Here is a 23,076-nt window from a genome sequence, read left to right as displayed (position 1 = left end):
GCAGTTGTTCATTTTGTATTCCTAGTGATTTAATTACAAAATAATGAATCACACACAAGCAGTCATAAAGGGGCCTGGTCTCTCTTTTGGTACACATTATAGAATAGAATGCCTTTGTCACTGCACAAATGTACAACGAAATTAAGTTCGTCACAGGAGACCACTCTTGCGCCACCACTCTTGGGCACTTCAGCCCAAGGCCGTCCTTTGTTAACCTAACTGCATGTCTTTGGACTGTGGGGGGAAACCCACACAGAGAGGCCCTCGCCAGCCACGGGGCTCGAACCCAGACCTTCTTGCTGTGAGGCAACAGTGCTAACCACTACACCACTGTGCTGCCATTCTACCTTCTAGTCTCATCTCATTATCTCTAGCCGCTTTATCCTGTTCTACAGGGTCTCAGGCAAGCTGGAGCCTATCCCAGCTGACTACGGGCGAGAGGCAGGGTACACCCTGGACAAGTCGCCAGGTCATCACAGGGCCGACACATACGCTACGTTCAGACTGCAACCTGAAACGACCCATATCCGATTTGTTGTGAAATCCGATTTTTGTTAGGCCGTTCACATTACTAATTATATGAGACTTGTATGCGATCTCCAATATGAACGGAAAACGACCCAAAAGTGTCCCGCATGCGCAAATTGACACGTAATAAGCACATCTACGTAATACGTAAACAAAAAAAAAAAGCACACTCCAAGTTTAATGATTTTTTTTTGTTTGTTTAATTATCTGGTTAGTGTTAAAGTGTGAAGTCTCGTGTGTTTTTGTTTCTGAACTGAAATGAAAATGTGTAGCCTGGTAACGAGGGTTGACTCCTAAATGTTTCTCTAATTTCTATACAAGTGCGCTACATGTTACTAGGAAGTAATGGATTTTTAAACTCTATATAGTGCACTCGAGCTTCAGTAGGCAGTCATTTGGGATACGGCCGCTGTATTACCAAACTCTTAATTCAGGCTTAATAATTTGCACATATTTATTTCGTCATATTAATAAACTTTTTTCTACATTTTTATAAATATTTATTTAGATTGTTTATAGCCAGCTGAATTCTGCAACTTCTCTCAGCGCTGGCTCAAGGTGCAGAAACACCAGTGCAGTTTGCGATGGAGATGCGATGGAGATGAGGCGAGACCTGGCCATGTGGTTTTTGTGGTGGCGGCGGCACTCACACAATCTGATTAACAGTAGACTAATGAGACCGAAGGTGTCAAATTACTGGAAATTTCCAGAACAATCTTATCTTGTAATACAGGATGGTTTAAGTTATAAATCAGTTATAGAAACTGTTTTATTTAATCAGGATAACAGATAAACATCCAGGTCCCTACCAAATCCACCATTAGCTTGATCAATTCTATAAAAGTCTATTTAAATTCTGAAAACTGTACAAATGTTGTTTTCCACCAAAGAGGCGGGATTAGCCAACGCAGAATAGTGACGTTTGTCTCTTGTTGATGACGTGTAGGTCGCATGAATGTGACCTGTCCGGTCAGACTGCAGTCGCATGTGAAAATATCGGATATGCATCGGATTTAGGACGACATATCCAAGCGGCCTGGGTCGCATGTGAAAAAAATCGGATGTGTCGTTCAGATTGTCAATAACACATCGGATACAGGTCGCATATGGGCAAAAAAATCGGATATGGGTCGTTTCAGGGTGCAGCCTGAATGTAGTCATAGACACAGACAACCATTCACACCTACGGTCAATTTAGAGTCACCAGTTAACCTAACCTGCATGTCTTTGGACTGTGGGGGAAACCGGAGCACCCGGAGGAAACCCACGCGGAGAACATGCAAACTCCGTACAGAAAGGCCCTCGCCGGCCACGGGGCTCGAACCCGGACCTTCTTGCTGTGAGGCGACAGCGCTAACCACTACACCACCGTGCCGCCCCCTTCTGGTCTCAAATTTGGTAAATTACATTCTTTTGGCAATCAGAAAGCATGCATTTTCCATCCTGTCCCCACTAACATGTATTTTTTTTTTGAGGGGGGAGACAAGAAACCATGATGAACAGAGAACTCTACAAAACATTTTTATTGAAAAGCAAGACATGGGTACAAGAGCATTCGGTCTCAGACAGGACACATTCAGTTAAGGGAGGGGAAAAAAATGTTCATAGCAACTGCTGTCTTCAGCCTCTTTCACAGTTAGTTTTGCCTGTGGAGGTAGATTTCTTGCATAACCTGAGAATCAAACTAGGGCAACAGCAAAGTAAAGAGAAACGAACAGTACCAAAACACCACCTCATCGTGCACTCAATTATAAAGAGAAGCCAAAGTCGCACGTGAGGAACATGTGATTTTAGCTTAAGAGCATTAAAAACTTTCAACCAAATGGATTAGTGGTGTAAGGAAGCCTTTCCGAAAAACTGACTCAGACTGGTGGGGGTCCAGCCACTTCTGATTTACTTAGCAGAGCATTGCTTCTGTTTTACATGGATCAAGTTGCCCACATTTGTTTTCTCAGTTCACCAAGTTAAAAAGTGAAATCCTAAAATAATGGTTTTCCAGTGACCGTGTGCATGTCTGCTGCTGAAAAGGGAGCCATTTAATAAGTACTATGTAAAAATACTGGAATGTATTCGTTTAAGTAAAATAACTTGACTTTTGCTACGGATGGCTCAGTATGGACCTGAGGGGACGTGTTCTCACACCCTGTTTAACGACTGTATGAAATTAGAAGGCGCCAAGCTTATGTGCCCTATTAAATTTGCATAATTTCAACGCGGGACTTTCATATAGTTGGCAACAGCCACAAGGCTCACAGCTACTGAACAGCAGCATCAGAATTTTATTCCTGTTCATAAGAATTGCCTCAGAAGGAGGGGGAGGAGTACACCCAAAAAAAAAAAAGTCGTTATTTCCCATCAAGGCCTCTTTTGAACTTAAACGAATTTCACAGAGTTTTATTTCCAGTTGTAATGAAAAGCTGTTCTATTACAAGTGCAGTGCATAACTAAAAGGCAGCTATTGCAAATGGTTAATATCTAAAGTTTAATTAAGTAAATGACTTCACATTAAAACGAATTAAATGCTTATTTCAAGCCAGTATAATAATCCGGTCAATTCAATTGAAATAACGTAGGCCTTTTGCCGCTATTAATTTAACTCCTTTTGACAGTTAAATGCGTTCCAGAACTGAAATTAAGCTGATCTGGTTTAGTTTCAATAAATGTGATATTTTAGTTAATTAACATTTTTAGTATTTTATCTGCCTCACTACTAGGGCACAAAGGTTTGCAGAGTAATAAGTCTTAAATTGTCATGACTTTTAACGACCAAAACAAAGCCATCGCCCATGTTTTGTTCACACACCTTTCGTTTACGATGTAGTTTTCTATACACGGTGTGAAAGGATTAAGTTTTAAAAGGATCATTTCTTAAAAATATGTACCTTAATGCATACAAAGGAACCCTTGTAAACAAGTCTTACTACATTTACAGTGGTAAGATTTTCAATGAAGAAGCCCATCATATTTTAGTTATATTAGAAAAAGTCAATCTGCAGCCATATTTGTAAATAAACGGGTGTGCAGAAACACCGGCTTCGATGCGGTCTGGAATTGTGGTCAAAGTAGTCCGGACATTTCACATACTGTGTTTATAGCAGCCTTAAGTCAAACTAGCCCTTAATTCTGAGTATCCCATGTTGAAAAGAAGAAAAAAAAAAAAAAGGCAGTATAGTCTCCGAGATGAAGAAACACGATAACATTAAGATCTGTAAATTTATATTTAAAAAATGGAAGAACAAAACCCATTTGACTTTCATTTGGAGTAAACTGTCCATTTTAGTTTTAAAAAGCCTGCTCACGATTCCTTTCATGAACGCCCTGCAATTGCACTGTTCGACACCGCTGGTTAATTAACTACAGACGGTTAGGTTAAATTATCACCCTCTTTTTACGCATCCGAATCCATTTATTTCAATACTAGAAGCCAGATCTCAGAGCTACATTTTATCATTTAAAAAAAAAAAAAAAATCTGAAATCAGAGCACTGATTAGCAGGAAGGGGAAAAACCTAAACAAAAGACTTAAGCATGGAACACTAAAGCTGTAGTCACTGCTGGACCACACGACTGTTTCCTAAGAAAAATACACACATGGTAGAAAAAGCGAGTAAAAAGTGCTCTTCACAAAGCCAATCACCGATGTACAGAGCGAGCTGTTCTCATACTATTGATGTTTTTAGTTTTAATTATTAACTATTACACAAAAATATATGCCTCCACAAAAAATATATATATATAATAAGTCCCTCAATGGGCCTGGCTCAGTCGTCATTAAGATGCTCTCTGGTTGATTCCTCAATCTGCAGTTGCTGCACCAGCCTTGAGGTCTCGGGGTCCAAACATTCCATTTCTCCTTCTACCTCTCCATCCATCCCTACATTTGCAGGCAGGCTGAAAGCCTCATCTGGCTGGGGATCTGGAGGCCCCGTCCCCTCCTCTTCAGGATCCTTTGCTGGGCCCTGGAGGGCTCCTAGTTTCTGGCTCAGATCGTTGCGTTCCCTCTGCAGGGCTCTGCACAGCTTCTCCAGACGCTCCAGTTTCCCTTGGAGAGCCTTGTACTGTTTGTCTCGCACGGTTTTCTACAAAAGGAGTTAATAAACAGTAAAGAGATGATAATCACATCATTGGCATGTCAGTGTTTACTGCCTCGAGGCTAAAATACTGACCAGCATGGGCTTCTGTTTACTGAAGACAATTTAATCTATTCCTCATCCTCAAACAGGCCAAACTTGGCTAACCAACCTATAACCATTTTTACACAGATAATTAAATTATATTATATTATTCGCTGGCATTGAGTGATCTGTCAGATGTATTCCATTCAGCTAGCATGATATTGAACTCATCTTCGACTTGTTCAATATCTTGCTAGCTGAAGGGAATACATCTGATATACCACGAAAAAAGCGCCAATATTATTCAGACACACTCTTCCAGTTTTTTTTTTTTTATGTCTGTTGGTATGTTTTACTCTTGTAAATATGCGTGAAGAATATCTAATGGAGTTTCGGTAGCCTTTCAGGTGTTCAACACATCTTTCTCTTTCCTGGCGAACAAAGAAATGGTTCTGCGCATACGCAGCAGAAAACTCTCATATTGGATATTCGCATCAGCTCCGATGTGTGATGTCATATCGTCTTGACAACCATGCAATATCGTAAACCATATTCAACACTCGTACTCAATCGGGCAGAGCGACGCAATACACGTAGGATAAGCAATATGCTAACAATATTGCATGCTATCAAACCAAATGAAATGAAACAGAATACATGTTTTTATTCCATCGAAAAAGTGTCCTGTATGCGGCGCTTGAAACTAACGGTGTCCCGACGTCCCGGGGACCATAAAAAATGTCATCGGGACACAAAATCATAATATCTGGGACAATCCCGGGACAATGGAAAAAAATAGATCTAGAAAAAAAGTTCTACGTTAATATTATTTACAAAGCCGTAAACCATACGTAGACATTCACCTAATTTGTCAATTTTAATTTTAAAACGTTAACAGCGAAAAATACATTAGTAGCTACACTTTCGATGCACCTGCATCCGTAGGCTACAGAGCAGCGCATTCTGTTCTAGAATCTTCGGCCGGTGTCCGCATTATATGGACTTGGAATGGAATTGCTACCGCACACGCTGCGCTGACTCTTGCCAGAACAAAAATGCTTAAGTGGTTGAAGCGGACCGACCGTGGGGAAGAAACTGAAAGCCCAGACATAACGTCTCCGGGACCTTCAGGATCCAAAGTGTCATCGCCTGTCAATGTGGTAAGTTATTTGTGATTATTAGGTTATGACTTATGATGCTATGGTTAGGTAGGAACTACTGTGGATAGGGCTGGTCTGCAGGCAACGCTAGCAACTGAATGAACTTAATGAACACTGTTAGACACGTTATAAAATACAACAGGAATGATGTGGATGATACTGACGGAAGATACCGTTCAACAGAATAAGTGAGTTTTCTTGGTGTCTTTCTAGTTCAGAAAGTTTAGTCAGCAGCACAACTAGGCTCGGACCTGGCACTATGTTGATGCTGCTAACATTTGCACCCACGTTTCGGCAGCGAAAGTTCATAAAAATGGATAACTGTTATGGATAACGGAAAGTTCATAAAAATGGATAATGGTAATGGTGAAAATTATAAGTTGGCCTTATAAATGCCAACAGATATTCAAGGTATAAGTAGATGAAATGAACATAAAAGGGGTCTTATTTTCAACTAAAGTGTACTGCAGATGTAGGGAGTTGAAACATTTTCTGAATGAGCTAGTTGGCCCCTTAAACGGGTATCTATTCATACAGTGAGATCGCTAAAAGTTTAATAAACTGAAAATGCAATAACTAATTTTGAAGTAGATGATGTATAGGACGTGTGTCACTTGTGTTTTGTGACTTATTGTAAAAATGATATAAAAGGGTTCAAAATCGCATAGTTACAAATATAATAGTAACTTCATATGATAATATTAACCACTGGTTATTTCAGAAAGGAAAAAAAATGGGGACACTATTGCTTCCATTCGGGACAATACAACACAGAATTCGGGACCACTGGGGGACACAAAGAAAAAAAGTTAATTTCGAGCCCTGCCTGTATGTATAATCTATAATATTGGTGTAAAGGCGGCACCTCAATATTCTGGCTTCAGTGATGTACACTGAACCAAACAAGATCAACTACTCACCCCCGCGCTCTCACTGATATCAGAATGCAAGCAATCGAAGGAATAGGACACTTATTATGAATGTTGACTTCAACAAATAATTAACCCTGAAACAAGTCAGTAAAGAGCAGTGTCTCTCCCCAGGGGTTTCAAATAGCATCCTGGTAAACTGTCATTTTGAAACAGCATTTAGCTTCTTGGAATAGCGTCAAATTCACTGTATAATCTATTAGAAAAGTAACATAGCATCATGGTATAAATATGATGCTATAAGGCCCTGGGGAGAATATTTGTTGTTCCTCATTGTCTGGATACTTACCAAAAGGTGGACAAAGGAACCAACTTAAGTCAAAGTACAGATCCCACTGGTTAAATGTTACTGACAAGTGAAAGTTGTCCAGTCAAATTTTTACTCAAGTACTGAAGTACTTGCTTTTAAAAATACTTAAGTATTAAAAGTACATTTTCTGTCAATGCAGTGTTGTATTATTGCCACAACGCTTACAAAACCTAAAACACCTCTGAAGCAACTGACTGGACTTACAAAATGAACGCATGCTGTGCCATCATGGTGGTTTAACATTAAACTAGCTAGTCAGTGAAACTCCACCTGACATGCTAGCAAACTCTTTTTAAACTCGAAATCATACTGGGTAGCTAACGCTACTAGAAAATAAATATTTCTACATTCTGTTTATTTGGCAAGATTATGCTAAAACATATTTCTGAAAGGACTTCAGATAAGTTAACGTTATTCATGTTCACATAACTCCATTTTTACATGCTAACTAACAGTGTCCGAGTTAACTAGCTATGTGTTAATGTTAGCCGTGGACAAGGCTACGGCAACTTGGCGGGAAAATCCATAGAAAGTCATTTGACTAACCGGACTGCATAGCTATTGCAACGTTATCGCTAGCTCTAAAAGCACAGACAACTTCACTGCAAGCTTTCTCTTGGAATAAAACATCTACAGACCTCAATATGCTTCCGCAGGTTGGACGGTGAGTTTTTGGAGGCCATGATGTACTTCGTTTTCAGCAAACAAAGCAAACATTTAAAACGAAACGAATCTTTAATCCTTTCAGAAAACTGAAACATGGGTTCATGGGCCATGGGTGCGTGTGTGTTCCCCAAAAGAACCGCCTTCTTCCATTCTGCCATCAACTGATCGTGTTCAAATAATGCTACTGGGAAATCACTGAACTTGATTTTATACAGTCTATGGACGTGACGTGACCCTAGTGATTACCGATCGGCTCTCATTTGCCCCTTTTCCACCAAAGCAGTTCCAGGGCTGGTTCGGGGCCAGTGCTTAGTTTGGAACCGGGTTTTCTATTTCCACTGACAAAGAACTGGCTCTGGGGCCAGAAAAACCAGTTCCAGGCGAGCACCAACTCTCTGCTGGGCCAGAGGAAAGACCCGCTTACATCAGCGGGGGGGCGGAGTTGTTAAGACCAACAACAATAACAAGACCGCGAAAGATCGCCATTTTTAAGCGACGAGAAGCAGCAGCTGTACAAACGTGAAGTCATCCATTATTATTATTATTGTTGTTGCTGCTTCTTCCGTGTTGTTTTTGCTTTGATATTTGCGCCAAGGTTTATGCAAACGTAGCGACGTAACTGACGTAATGACGTGGCTCCGCTTAGCACCGCGAGCGATGGAAAAGCAAACTGGTTCTCAGCTGGCTCGCAAGTTGAACGAGTTGTGAACCAGCACCAGCACTGACCCTGAACCAGCCCTGGAACTGATTTGGTGGAAAAGGGGTAAGTGTCACCTGCGAAAAAACCAAATCACGTTTTAGAAAAGGGAAAAAAAAAAAATCCACTTTCAAAGCTGCTTCATAGTAACGAGTAACAAGGACCTTGATAGAAATGTAGTGGAGTGAAGAGTACAATATTTGTCTTTCAAATGTAGTGAAGTCATAAGTTTCCAAGAAAAAAAAACAAAACTCAAGTACAGATACTCAAAAAGTGTACAGTACTCAAGTAAATGTACTTCATTACTGTCCACCCGATACTTACATACGAGTACAAACCATTCACAAATCTATAGCTTTTCCACCATTTGTTGATTAACATGTCATTTAGATAGAGAAACAGGAATAAAACGTTCATCTGAATCCACTGGTTCCAATGACAGAAACAGGTCATTTACACAATTAAACACCATCACATCCAAGAGAAAAAGTTGTCCATATTAATCTGCTAGTCCCCCCCCAAAGAAAAATAATGTTACAAAAAATGTTTAACTCCACGCTATGTTTCGTTAATACATTCAGTCGGTAAGCAGGAAATTGTGCGACAGACCTGAAAACGGTATTACACTGTATAGAACCCCAAGCTGAAGTTTCCTACCAAGTGGCTATGGTTTGTGGTTGCTGAGTAAAACGATATAATAAAGCTGGCGAGCCGGTGTCCCGCAACCAGAGGCGTGATGCGTCAACTGAGCATCAGTGTCTGGGGTGACGTATCCACTAGGGATGCTAACCGATGACCGTTTGACCGATGGTTGACTGAATGTAATTCTCCTATTTTATATTAAACTTTGGTCAAATATCTGTAACATTCTGCATTCTCTGCAATTTTTTTTTTTTTTTACCTTGCACAATACCAGAAAAATTCAGTTGAAAATCAAGCCATTTGAGGCGAATTGGTCCGCCTCTAAAAAAAAAAAAAAAAAAAAACTTGGCATTTGGATTTCCCGGCAAACATTGATTTTCATGACGTTGCGTGCGGGACGCCTCCCTCTGAATCCTACGTCAGCGCTGGTTTGTTTATGAGAAAACGACCTGGTGGTTTTCTGCAAATTTCTTCGTTATCGCGTAATTATTAACAGATATATCGTAGGAGGGTGTAGCAACACCAATCTTGATGGGATTAGTACTCATCGTTTCCCAAAAGACCAGACAATGAGAGAGAAAATGGGAGCGCTTGGTCTACACAGGCTGTGCACTGAAACCGTGCAAAGCTCGCGCAGCCTGCTGGCGCTTCCGCAGATAGATGTCGTCACGAATCTGGCTCCAGACTCCCTTGGGATTTTTCCAGACACGTTTTGTCATTTTATTTTTTTCTGCTGTAGACAGATGGCCTTGTGCAAAATTACCCTTCTGGATGAGTGTGTAAAAGGGACATACTTTCATATAATAAATAAATAAATAAAACCCACGAAATTGGTCCAGGATATGCACTTTAAGAATATTGAATGACCAAGAAGTGTCTAGAGGTGCTGGCCTACTGTTTAAAAGGGTGGCACCTTGTTAGTTTCATCCCCCCCAATCACTTAAATTACTTGTTACATTTAGACAAGAGCAGAGTAACCTGCGAGACTAGCGTTTCGTCTCACAAGCACGTCATGTGTGGATTTTTTTGCGAGGGGTTTAGTAAATCACCACATTCCCATTGGTGGCTGGGGATGGGAAAACATTGCACCGAACTCTTTTTTTTTTTGTTTGTTTTGTCTGTTAATGTCTTAGTAGATGGCTTTACGTACAACCAATCAAGTTCATCATACATTACTATACCTTTAAATGTTTGTCCCCTATAACAGAATATGGTTAGGCCACACCGGAACGTGAATAAACCAGGTGGTTGTCAGGTCACCTTTGTGAGCTGGAATGTTAAATCCTTGAAGCGTAAAAAAAAGTATTTTCACATTTAAAAATAAACTTAATGTAGGGATTGCTTTCCTCCAAAAATGTCACATCTCTGTTCCACCATTCCAGCTGTCTCTGTTACACAGATGTGGGCTCCAGCTCAGAGGCGGAACAGCACGTTCAGCATCCAGACATTTTATACAGCACGAGGCAGAATTAAGGCGCAAGATGTCTGCCTTGAATAGGCTGTATAAAAGGGGCTTGTGTGTCTCATTGTTTACAGGATACACACATCGCCTGTTGGTTTGAGATTTCCAGATAGCTCCAAGAGAAAACACTGGTGGCGTTCGACAGGCCTGCTTGTGTTTACTACTACATCCAGCATGTTTTCTCACCTCCTCAGCCATCTGCAGTAAGGTCTGGTTATTAGTCTCCCATTTGGTCCTCCAAAGAGTGGTCTCTTTCTCCAGCTTCTTGATTTTCTTGGTCATCTGTGGAAAATAAAGCAATCAAAACAGAAAGAGGAGTCAGTACTGAAAGTACAACGTTGTTTGTGTAAAGTCAAACGCTCCAGAAAACACATTAGAAGAAAACACAGCACACCTTCTCCATTTCCTGTCTGAAGGAAGTGAACACTTCATTGCTCTTGGCAAGGGTCGTCTGAAACTCCTCAAATTTGTCCATGTAAAGAGTAAGCTGCTGCTTCAGCTGAAGCTCCTGCTCCTTCATCAGCTCACATTTATGTCTTGATTCTGTCGCATCTTTCAGGAGCTAAAGAATAAACGGACACGAGGGGATTCATTAACTAACAATTATCTGCCGAAAGTGAAGTAGATAACGGTGAATAATAAAGATGAAGTCGAGGTTATTATTCACTGAGCCCGAGGTGGATAAATGTTTTAGTATTAATACACAGGTGAATATTTACAAAAATATTTTTTTAAAATAATTTCAAACTTGGCGGCACGGTGGTGTAGTGGTTAGCACTGTTGCCTCACAGCAAGAAGGTCCTGGGTTCGAGCCCCATGGCCGGCGAGGGCCTTTCTGTGTGGAGTTTGCATGTTCTCCCCGTGTCCGCGTGGGTTTCCTCCGGGTGCTCCGGTTTCCCCACAGTCCAAAGACATGCAGGTTCGGTTAACTGGTGACTCTAAATTGAGCGTAGGTGTGAATGTGAGTGTGAATGGTTGTCTGTGTCTATGTGTCAGCCCTGTGATGACCTGGCGACTTGTCCAGGGTGTACCCCGCCTTTCGCCCGTAGTCAGCTGGGATAGGCTCCAGCTTGCCTGCGACCCTGTAGAAGGATAAAGCGGCTAGAGATGATGAGATGAGATGAATTTCAAACTTCAGAGGCAGCATGCAAACGTAATGCGCATAGACTTCTGTCACTTATCTACGCCGAGTCACAAAGTACTTCGTTTTGAAACGGATAACATAGATCCCAACTCCACCTTCCCTTTGAATAGTTTTAGACCAAACTTCATAGCATCTTTAGTGCTTTTCGGAACAGCGTTTTCTTTCATCATTTGTAATTCTTCCTCACTTACAGTGACAAAGCGATTGGCCCAAATTTCTTAACCAATCAGCACGTGCAATTTTCTATAAATCACCTGCGTATTTATACTAACAAGTGATAAAGCCACAGCAGCACCAATATTCTGACAGGCTGATCTTTTAATCTACTAAAAAAAAAATTTAACAAGTTCCGCTTTCTTGCAGTTCAATAAGATCAAAAACTTTGAAGTTATATACATTCAGGTCCATAATTATTGGCACCCCTTAAAGAACCCCCCCCCCAAAAAGGTACAATGATTGCCACTGCATTTAGTAATTTATGCAATAGAGTCCTCTCTTAAAATGTTTAAAGTGCTGATGACACGTTTTTGACATCTTTGGCGATGTTTTATAATATAAAAAGTAATTCCCGATGATCCATATATTAATTCACGAAGGCGCCTATTTTACAAGTTATGATAAAAACGCGGCTATTTGGGCAAATTTGACGGGGCTGCAGCACCCAGGAGACGAAAGAGGAGGAGGGGCTATATGACGTCAGCGAAACAACCTTCCTCCTCACTTACCAGTTTGTTGTTGATGCGATCGATCGATCGATAGATAGATAGATAGAAAGAAGTTATTATGCTTTCGCGTTGTGTTGCCGGCTTTTGCTCCAAAACCCACAAGGATGGGGTAAGTTTATTCAAGTTTCCCAGAGATCCCGAGCTGCATGCGAAGTGGGTGAAGCAAGTCAGGCGCACTCATGACAAGTGGGAGCCCTCACCAACATCCGTCCTGTGCTCTGAACACTTCGATTTGGATTGTTTTGACACCCTTCCCAGCTTAAAAGAATCTCTTGGGTGTTCAGTTCATCACAAACGTGTTACTACCATCAGCAGTGCCTACACAGTGTTGCCAGATTGGGAGGTTTCCCGCCCAGTTGAGCGGTTTGAAGTGCACTTTGGTGGGTTTTGAACATATTTTGGGCTGGAAAACGTCAGCAGTATCTGGCAACAGATACTGCTGACGTTTTCCAGCCCAAAATATGTTCAAAACCCACCAAAATGCACTTGAAACCGCCCAACTGGGCGGGAATCCTCCCAATCTGGCAACACTGCCAGTATTCCGGAGGGGGTCTACTAGTAGCTATGCCGGATCCAAAGACAGTCCTCCTGTCAGAACATGTGTTGTGAAACGACATAAGATAAAGGTACGAGCTATAGATTCTACATGATAATCATAAATGTAATCAAAGTCGGCGTGATATCAGTCATGTATTTGCTTGTGAAAGCTTGCGGCTTTCATGTAACTGCCGCCTAGCAACGAGAGGCAAAGGGCAAAGAGGGTAGGCTATCATAGATTCTATTCGGAAGAGATCAACACAATTCTAGACTCCCAGAAGAGGAAGAGCTAGCACTAGAGAGTTCACCGGCGTTTTCATGCGCCATTTCCATTGAGTAGAACCAGAGTAGAACAGCCAGTGAACCGCAGCGTGTTCTTCCGCTGACGTCACAACATGGCCGCGAGCCACGGACCCAGTTTTCTTGCGCTGTGCAATTAAAAGTTGGATATTTGCGTAACAACAGCTTCTTTTCACGTAATTATAACAGAAATCTAACATGTTTGCCATGTTGTATAGTTTATTTAAGAAATTGCACAGAGTCATGTTCGTGTCATCAGCCCTTTAAGATTCTGTTCAGCTCAGTTTTTCCCCAGGGGACTGGGATGGCCATGTCTCCCAAAAAAAAAAAAAAAAAACCCACACCTTGATTCCAGTTGTAGCGTCCTCACAGAGGCAACCAGGTTTTTATTAAAAAGCTCCTGGTACTTTATGAAATCTGATGCCCTGTATGCAAACAAGGTTCTCAGGGCCTCTGGAAGACAAAGAGCTCCACGTATATCCTGCACCATACTGTTCTGGTCTGAATATCCTACTTATGTCAACTTCACCTTGGGTGGTGTTGTTGAAACGTGACTCGGGAAAAACATTTGTGGTTTGATAAAATAAAAGGGCGTGTAATCATAGATTTGGAGACTCTGTGGCCCCCAAACCAATTGGAGATATCTTTGCCTCTATAACCAGCCTCCTCACAGTGCTCAGAGCAAAATACACCTTACATTCTCTCCCAGGCAGATTCATTACAGGCCCTTTTGTTGTAAACTTTTTGAAATATTATGCAACAGTGGATACTGGCATTTTCAGTGATGTATCCACACCTACGCCAGTTTTATGGAGATTGACCCACTTTTGTCTCATTTTGTGTATTCTCAAATACTAAGAATGAACTTGGCCTTTGCATCACCCAGGAAATCATGGATGAATGTTTCCTAAACAGTCAGGTGAACTTAAAAATGCAAAATTTGGCTTTGCTGAGGATCCATTCGTCTTCTATCTGTTCAAGACATGCCTTGATCCCGTTTAACGTCTTACTAATGGCCCTTTTCCACTACCCTTTTTCAGCTCACTTCAGCCCGACACGGCTCGCGTTTCGACTACCTCAGAGCGGCGCGACTCAGCTCGCTTCAGCCCTACTCAGCACCCAAAACTCGCACGGTTTTGGAGTAGGGCTGAAGCGAGCCAAACCGAGCCGAGTGGGGCTAGGGGCGTGAGCAGACACTCCCCTGTGCACTGATTGGTGAGGAGGAGTGTCCTCACATGCCCACACACGCCCCGTGAGCACGCTGGGATCTGTAAACACCGTAAACCTGGAAGAAGAATTACGAGAATTTCTGAAGCCTTATGCGCCTCGCCTCATCTATACGCTCTTGCCAGTATCTGTTGGCGTTGTCGGTGACAACAAGCCACAGCACCAAGACCAGCAACACTAACGACTCCATGTTTATTGTTTACTATTCGGGTCGTGAGACTACCGCTTAAAAGGTCACTGATGTCACTGTTTGCACCCAATGTGTCCACCCACTTCCAGCCAGCACGGTTCAGCGCGGTTGTAGTCGAAATGCAACGCCAACAGCCCCACTCAGCTCGACTCAGCACGGCACGGCTCAGCCCAACTCAGCTGCGTTGGTAGTGGAAAAACGGCAATAGGCTACACTTTTCTAAAGTTAGACTACCCAAATATTTCCAGATATAAACACTACTTGTGACAGGTGCAAACAGGCCCCAGCCACCAACTACCACATGCTATGGTCTTGTCCAAAACTGTCATCTTTCTGGGATTCCTTTTTTGACACAATCTCTAAGGCATAGAATTGTAATTTTCAGCCCTGTCCTAAAATTGGCATCTTTGGTGTTGCATCATGTACAGACGGGTCTAGTCTTCCAGCTTACCTTCAGAGGGTTATTGCCTTTTTTTCTTTGTTAGCTAGGCGTGCCATTCTCTTTAAATGGAAGGATTCAAATCCTCCAACAAATAATCAATCGATCAGAGATGTTATGTTAAATATAAAGCTGGGAAAGATTAGATGCACTCTGAATGGCTCTGTTAACAAGTTTTACAAAACGTGGGACCACGTTTCATACAATATGTGAATTTGTTACCTGGCCTGGAACTGTGAGCATATATCACTTGCTTATACTTATTGTATTTACTATCCATCTTGCTGACATGTCAAATTATACAATGGAGCACCAATCTTTTTTTTTTCCTGTAGTTGATTTTTGTTTGTGTTTTGTTTTTTGTTTCTTCTTGTCTGTCCTGAGTAACGTCTTTTGGTGTGGTCATCATTTGTCCACAAAGCATTGTAAAATCTTTAATTGCATTGTGAATTTAATGACAAACACCATAAATAAAAAAAGTGTTAAAAAATGCAAACTTTAATGCTAAATTTAATAAAATGCTCTAAAGATCACAGTCCACCAGCAGGATGACTGGTTAAGCTCATCTTTATACAGGGTGCCAATAATTCTGAAGCTGACTGTATAACCATTATAGAGAGGAAGTGTTTTCCCTTAGTCCATACTGAGAATAATGAACATTTAAACAAAAATTATATATATATTTAAAAAAAAAAAAACACACTCTGGCTTAATCAGTAATTCTGGAGTAAGTGGAGTGACTTACAAGTTCTCTCTCTTTCTGCTGCTTCTCTTCCACCTCTCTCATCAGCTCGGCCGTCCTCTGAAGATTTGCATCAACCAGCTGCTGCTGAAGCTCCTTGTGCTTGAACACCTTGTCAATGTGCTGAAAAGAAGAAGTGTTATAGTCAGACTTGCCATTATAAAATCACTGCAATAATTAGTACAACCTATAGAGCGTTACGGTACCACAGAGGGAGATCGGAGATGTTCCAGTTGTGGATATTTTATAGACAGCGGCTGAAATGTGGGGAGAACTTTGCTAAATTAAAATATTAGAAAAATGGTGCTCAGACGTAAGCAACGACTGAAATAAATTTCTAAACTCTCCAGACATGACCTTTCATGTGGAATGAAACAGAATGGCTGTGTATATTCGCTTGCTCTTGGGCTTTTTTCACACCAAATCAGATAAAGCAGGCCGCCTACATGTGCATAATCTTGTGAGCAGAACAAGTGGTAATGAGATGAATACACGTACTATAAATTGCTAGTTTTTGGATGATGTTCTTATGATTAAGGTCCTCGAGGTCTACAGTATCATCATCGCTGAACACACAGGGCTCGACATTAACATTTTAATCCACTTCTCCAGTCAGACAAGCAGGAAGATTTTTCACTTGTCCTGACCATAACCTTTTTATTACTGTGTATTTATGAGTTCAGTGAAAGGCAAATGGTTAAAAAAAGTTTATCAAAAAGCAGGTGTAGTTATGATAAGGCCAAAAAAAAAAAAAAAAAGAAGATAGTGTGGTTCCGGTAACATGAAATACTAAAATAAGGTCGGTAGGTAGGAAAAAGTTTTTTTTTTTCTTAATTTTTTTTTTATTTTGTTCGAAAAAATTAACACAAGTAAACATCTTACAAAATAGTATTTTGGCACAGAATCCTTTATACCACACATCATAATAAAATAAAAGTGTTCTAAATCTTTAAACGAATAAAATATATATATATATATATCGCGAGAGTTCGAGTTATGATCTACGGAAGCGTATTTCTGCCACACTCAAAAAAAATTGGCTTAGAATCAAGTAATTACGTGAAAAGATATTGTTAAAGTTATCACGTTTTTACAATATATTTATCATGTAATAACATAACATCACGTAATTTCATGATATTTTCATGTAATAACATGAAAAACACCTTATCAAAAAATAACGTCCTAGGCTAGGCTACTTCCATTAAAAGGAGACGGCCTGGCCTAGCCTACTGTAGAACTTGGGTCGAGCAAAAACACAGCTGAATCCTGAATGACTCCTATTTGTATAAATAGGGGACTACATAGGCAGCAAAATGTAGTGCTCTTCCCTGCCATGGAAGTGCACTTGTATACTGAAGAGGAAGCAATTTGCATTACAGCCTTGAATGAGGATTCAAAATGGCGCCTCGGCTCAGTTTTGCCTTCCTCCTTCAGCATACAAGTGCGCTTCCATGTTTATGCAGGAGGGCTGATAGAAGTGGCGAAACACTTTACTTTTTATCGTTTCTTTCACAACTTGAATGCGTTGAAACAAAAAATTATGACAAACTAACGCCGCTTACACTAAAATATCAAGGGAAATTTGTAATAACTTTACGGTAGGCAATTTCGCCGCCGAAATTCTCGGTCGGTCGGGTTACCGGAAACACACTATTTTTTTTTTATTTGGCCTAATCATGATGCTTTAAATGGTTTATAATTTTTCAATAAAACTCAAACTTTAATTGTAACAAACTATCTAATGCCCCATTAGCGAATGTGTTGTTTATAACCCATTACCTGATCTGCAGTTTTAAGAGTTAGACTCACCCAAATTCAAAGCTTCTGTATGAAATAAAGTTAAATCCTGATTAATCCAGTAAAACCTGAAGTCTAAATTAATTTAAAAAATAAATTAAAACCAGTTGAACATGATCAGGGTGACAATCACGTGGTGAATAAAAAACCACAAATGAGTTCGGCACTGTCGTAAAATTCCTGCCAACTATTTTACGATCTGTTAATGTGAACCAGACAAAAAAAAAAAAAAAAAAAAAACACACAATAAGTCAGAATGAAATGAAGATTCACCAGATATTTATTTTATTGAGATTTGATCATTTCTCTGATTTCAATGAATTCAGAGTCTAATAATCGATAAGCAGATATGACTTTTTTTTTTTTTTTTTTTTTTTTAAATACGCACACACCTGCTGTACTCGACTTCCCGAGAATTTCGTAAATAACGACACAGCCAGATCACTGAGGGGATGGAATTACTTCTGTTGGAACTTTATTGATGTAACTTTAATAATTACGATAAAATGGTGATTTTCAACAATCCCTAAAAAGATATAAAAGCACAAGGTATCCTAACTATATTGTCTGGGGCAGTTATATGTAATACTCCGAGTAATTTTCTCTTGTCTGTAAACCGAATAAGATCAGCCTATACAGTGGTGCTCGAAAGTTTGTGAACCCTTTAGAATTTTCTATATTTCTGCATAAATATGACCTAAAACATCATCAGATTTTCACACAAGTCCTAAAAAAAGTAGATAAAGAGAACCCAGTTAAACAAATGAGACAAAAATATTATACTTGGTCATTTATTTATTGAGGAAAATGATCCAATATTACATATCTGTGAGTGGCAAAAGTATGTGAACCTTTGCTTTCAGTATCTGGTGTGACCCCCTTGTGCAGCAATAACTGCAACTAAACGTTTCTGTTAACTGTTGATCAGTCCTGCACACCGGCTTGGAGGAATTTTAGCCCGTTCCTCCGTACAGAACAGCTTCAACTCTGGGATGTTGGTGGGTTTCCTCACATGAACTGCTCGCTTCAGGTCCTTCCAAAACATTTCCATTGGATTAAGGTCAGGACTTTGACTTGGCCATTCCAAAACATTAACTTTATTCTTCTTTAACCATTCTTTGGTAGAACGACTTTTGTGCTTAGGGTCGTTGTCTTGCTGCATGACCCACCTTCTCTTGAGATTCAGTTCATGGACAGATGTCCTGACATTTTCCTTCAGAATTTGCTGGTATAATTCAGAATTCATTGTTCCATCAATGATGGCAAGCCATCCTGGCCCAGATGCAACAAAACAGGCCCAAAACCATGATACCACCACCACCATGTTTCACAGATGGGATAAGGTTCTTCTGCTGGAATGCAGTGTTTTCCTTTCTCCAAACATAACACTTCTCATTTAAACCACAATGTTCTATTTTGGTCTCATCCGTCCACAAAACATTTTTCCAATAGCCTTCTGGCTTGTCCACGTGATCTTTAGCAAACTGCAGACGAGCAGCAATGTTCTTTTTGGAGAGCAGTGGCTTTCTCCTTGCAACCCTGCCATGCACACCATTGTTGTTCAGTGTTCTCCTGATGGTGGACTCATTAACATTAGCCAATGTGAGAGAGGCCTTCAGTTGCTTAGAAGTTACCCTGGGGTCCTTTCTGACTTCGCCGACTATTACACGCCTTGCTCTTGGAGTGATCTTTGTTGGTAGGCCACTCCTGGGGAGGGTAACAATGGTCTTGAATTTCCTCCATTTGTACACAATCTGTCTGACTGTGGACTGGTGGAGTCCAAACTCTTTAGAGATGGTTTTGTAACCTTTTCCAGCCTGATGAGTATCAACAACGCTTTTTCTGAGGTCCTCAGAAACCTCCTTTGTTTGTGCCATGATACACTTCCACAAACATGTGTTGTGAAGATCAGACTTTGATAGATCCCTGTTCTTTAAATAAAACAGGGTGCCCACTCACACCTGATTGTCATCTCATTGATTGAAAACACCTGACTCTAATTTCACCTTCAAATTAATTGCCAATCCTAGAGGTTCACATACTTTTGCCACTCACAGATATGTAATATCGGATCATTTTCCTCAATAAATAAATGACCAATTATAATATTTTTGTCTCATTTGTTTAACTGGGTTCTATTTATCTACTTTTAGGACTTGTGTGAAACTTTCAAGCACCACTGTATGTAGAAAACGTCACAGTAAAATATGTGGACTACTTACACTATTTATGTGAACTGCTTATTACTATTATTTAACTCATTTTCTATTCTATTGCAACTTTAAGCAAGTCTTCAAGGAGTTTAACCTTATCATGTAGCCTTAAAGGAACAGTCCACCATACTTCCATAATGAAATATGCTCTTATCTGAATTGAGACGAGCTGCTCCGTACCTGTCCGAGCTTTGCGCGACCTCCCAGTCAGTCAGACGCGCTGTCACTCCTGTTAGCAATGTAGCTAGGCTCAGTATGGCCAATGGTATTTTTTGGGGCTGTAGTTAGATGCGACCAAACTCTTCTGCGTTTTTCCTGTTTACATAGGTTTATATGACCAGTGATATGAAACAAGTTCAGTTACACAAATTGAAACGTGGCGATTTTCTATGCTATGGAAAGTCCGCACTATAATGACAGGCGTACTAACACCTTCTGCGCGCTTCGGCAGCGCATTGATATCTGAGCTCCGTATCAATGCACTGCCGAAGCGCGCAGAAGGTGTTAGTACGCCTGTCATTATAGTGCGGACTTTCCATAGCATAGAAAATCACTACATTTCAATTTGTGTAACTGAACTTGTTTCATATCACTGGTCATATAAACCTATGTAAACAGGAAAAACGTGGAAGAGTTTGGTCGCATCTAACTACAGCCCCAAAAAATACCATTGGCCATACTGAGCCTAGCTACATTGCTAACAGGAGTGACAGCGCGTCTGACTGACTGGGAGGTCGCGCAAAGCTCGGAGAGGTACAGAGCAGCTCGTCTCAATTCAGATAAGAGCATATTTCATTATGGAAGTACGGTGGACTGTTCCTTTAACAGTGAGCATAAATAATCTGCACATGAACAAATTACTCTGTTAAACTCCCCTCAACATGTCTTTTACAATCGTTTACCCCACCATGGGCAATGCTGAAGTCACTGTTACAAACAGTACAGCGCACAACACTGTCATTATTTTTACCCCTATTAGGCAAGGGGACACTTTCATGTAGTCTGAGATGAAGCGCGTTTTGTATTTTCGTTTTTTGGGGCACACTACCATGAGGCTCCTGGATATACTGAACTGACGGACTCTCGGTCTGGGAGAGAAGACATAAAACCTGCCCACACAGAGAACTGACTGGTCTGTTTAACAAGACAGAGCAATCAGGATGCACTCACACTGTGTCACTCTCACGCGTGCTCTTGCTCGCTCTAGATTCCGGGACATTGTATCCAATTTGCGGGCATCAGGAAGCCACTATTAGGGATGCAGAAGATTCCCGGAACTTCTGGGAGAGTTGGGAATAATTCACCTTGTCCCATCAGACAAGCAGATGCGGATTTAATCTGTCCAGACCAAACACTTGGTTGTCCCAGACAATCGGGCTACCGTTAATGTCGAGCTCCAACATATTTCTTTGTATATCCTGGGGTTCGGGCACTCCGTTAATCTATCAGGTCATGGCTATACAATGTCTCATATTTCCCCCCCATTTTCTAATCCAGTACTTTTTACATTATGATTAGGAACTACATACAACTTTTTTTTTTGACCATTTCAAAGATTTTTCTCACCTCTTCCCGCAGCTCATACTGCTCAATGAGCTTCTTGAGTTTCTCAGCAAGCTCCATGTTCTCCTGCCTCAGCTTGGTGTTGTGGTTATTGTGCTGCTCCATCTGCATTTCGATCTCATTGAGAGTCATCTGAAAATGAAGTGTGGCCTCCTTACGCCTCTCTTCGTATTCTCTGAACCGCTGGGTGTTCTCCTCCTACCAAACAAAACGGAGGGTTTAGACCACCAACGTTTCATATAGCGCCACTGCTTGCCATTACAGACCCGATATCAGTGTGAATATCTATCAATCCATAACCAGCACAGGACTCATGCAGCACCTTCAGGGTCTTGTTGTGCCGTTGTAGTTCCCTGCAAAGGCTTTCCAGCTTGCTGCGAGCCAGAATAGCCTTGCTGTGTTCACTCTGAAGATGGATCTTCTCTTTGAGGACCTGTGTCTGCTTCTTCTGCAGCACCTTCACTTGCTTCTGCATACTGCGACTGTCTTCTAGCTGTCAAAGGCATTTTGTTATGTTTCTAATAGATACTGTGAGAACCCCCGTCCATTATTGTTATTGCACTAAACCACACAACTAGCCCTGAAAGCTACAGGTACTTACCAGGTCAGCATACTTTTTGCAAAGAGCAGCAAGTTTCTCCTCTGGAGTAGCTAAAGTGTGAAGGGCTTGCATCAGTAACAGCACCTCTTTTCCTGCATTAAATGTACAAGAACCCCTTTAAAGTAAGAAGTATTTCATGGGCATTAACCAATTACTGTAACTTACACTTCTGTTTGAGATCTGAAAATTTACAGTATGCCCAAGTCACCTGCTAGCAGGATGTCAAAACAGGAAACAAGCCCATCTAAATCACTTCCTTCTGATCTAAATTTAACTTTGCTGCGCTGTTAAGGCCCAGGAATTGACTCAACAACCTGAACCAAGGTTCAGCATTCTGATGATAGCACCCACCAAACATATTTTGGTCCTTGTTCTGATCACCACTCGAGTCCAGCTCGCCTTCAAGGGGGTCAATCTGGCAATCTTCTCTCCCAGGTGTCTCCCCTCTTACCTCCTCGTTGCAGCAGGAGTTAATCAGTCCTCCAAACTCCCCAAGGTTATCTTGAGAAGGAGTCACACTAGCTGGAGGGGAACTGCTACCCTCCACAAGGCCACGTGTGGCTGCCTCCATTCCACATGCACTAGTAGTCTCCATCATGTTAGCCCCGTACTGTTGGAGAAAAAAAAAAAAACCTGTTAGAATGTCTTGGTTTGTTGACTGATGCTTTTGCATGGTGTTTGATTTGCAAATGCCTCTTTAACCTGTAGGCATTTACGTCGTCAGAAGTGCCGACAAAGGACTATTGCCCCCTATTACTGTGTACTTTAATAAAACACGTACAACGGTAATTTATCCACTGTATCATCTACACTCTCCCGTCCTGTGCTTAATGTTTGTATAGTGTGGCGTATAGTCTACTGTCTGACTTGTCTGTTGCCATTTCATGTTAAATGTTGCACCATGCCTTGAAGACACTAATTCCTGTGGTCTTATCCACAAAGGGCCAATATGGCTGCAGATGTTCATTCCAAACATACAGGAGCCACAACTGACCATCGATTAACGACCAACAGCAACCGATTACACGGGTGGAACGAGGTGTGGCTGCTGCTTGGCTGGAATAAAATCTGCAGTTGCATTGACTGC

At 41.1% G+C, this 23,076-nt stretch overlaps 1 protein-coding gene across 1 annotated transcript in view; it reads right to left on the bottom strand.

Annotated features, from left to right (window-relative positions):
- Nucleotides 1–2,036: 2,036 nt before the first annotated feature.
- Nucleotides 2,037–23,076, bottom strand: part of txlng (taxilin gamma) — a 38,768-nt gene continuing 17,728 nt past the window's right edge. Inside the window, exons 2-9 of the mRNA XM_060941698.1 lie at nucleotides 22,341–22,599; nucleotides 21,990–22,081; nucleotides 21,711–21,881; nucleotides 21,392–21,586; nucleotides 15,816–15,935; nucleotides 10,903–11,070; nucleotides 10,695–10,790; nucleotides 2,037–4,606 (exon numbers count right to left, since the gene is read on the bottom strand). Coding sequence (XP_060797681.1) covers nucleotides 4,289–4,606; nucleotides 10,695–10,790; nucleotides 10,903–11,070; nucleotides 15,816–15,935; nucleotides 21,392–21,586; nucleotides 21,711–21,881; nucleotides 21,990–22,081; nucleotides 22,341–22,599 — 1,419 coding nt within the window. The 3' untranslated portion in view covers nucleotides 2,037–4,288. The remainder of the gene's footprint in view (nucleotides 4,607–10,694; nucleotides 10,791–10,902; nucleotides 11,071–15,815; nucleotides 15,936–21,391; nucleotides 21,587–21,710; nucleotides 21,882–21,989; nucleotides 22,082–22,340; nucleotides 22,600–23,076) is intronic.

Source organism: Neoarius graeffei, chromosome 15 (genome assembly GCF_027579695.1).
Source record: "Neoarius graeffei isolate fNeoGra1 chromosome 15, fNeoGra1.pri, whole genome shotgun sequence".
Classification (NCBI taxonomy): Eukaryota; Metazoa; Chordata; class Actinopteri; order Siluriformes; family Ariidae; genus Neoarius; species Neoarius graeffei.
The sequence above is the reverse complement of the archived record's forward strand: the minus strand, read 5'-3'. Positions and strand labels throughout refer to the sequence as shown.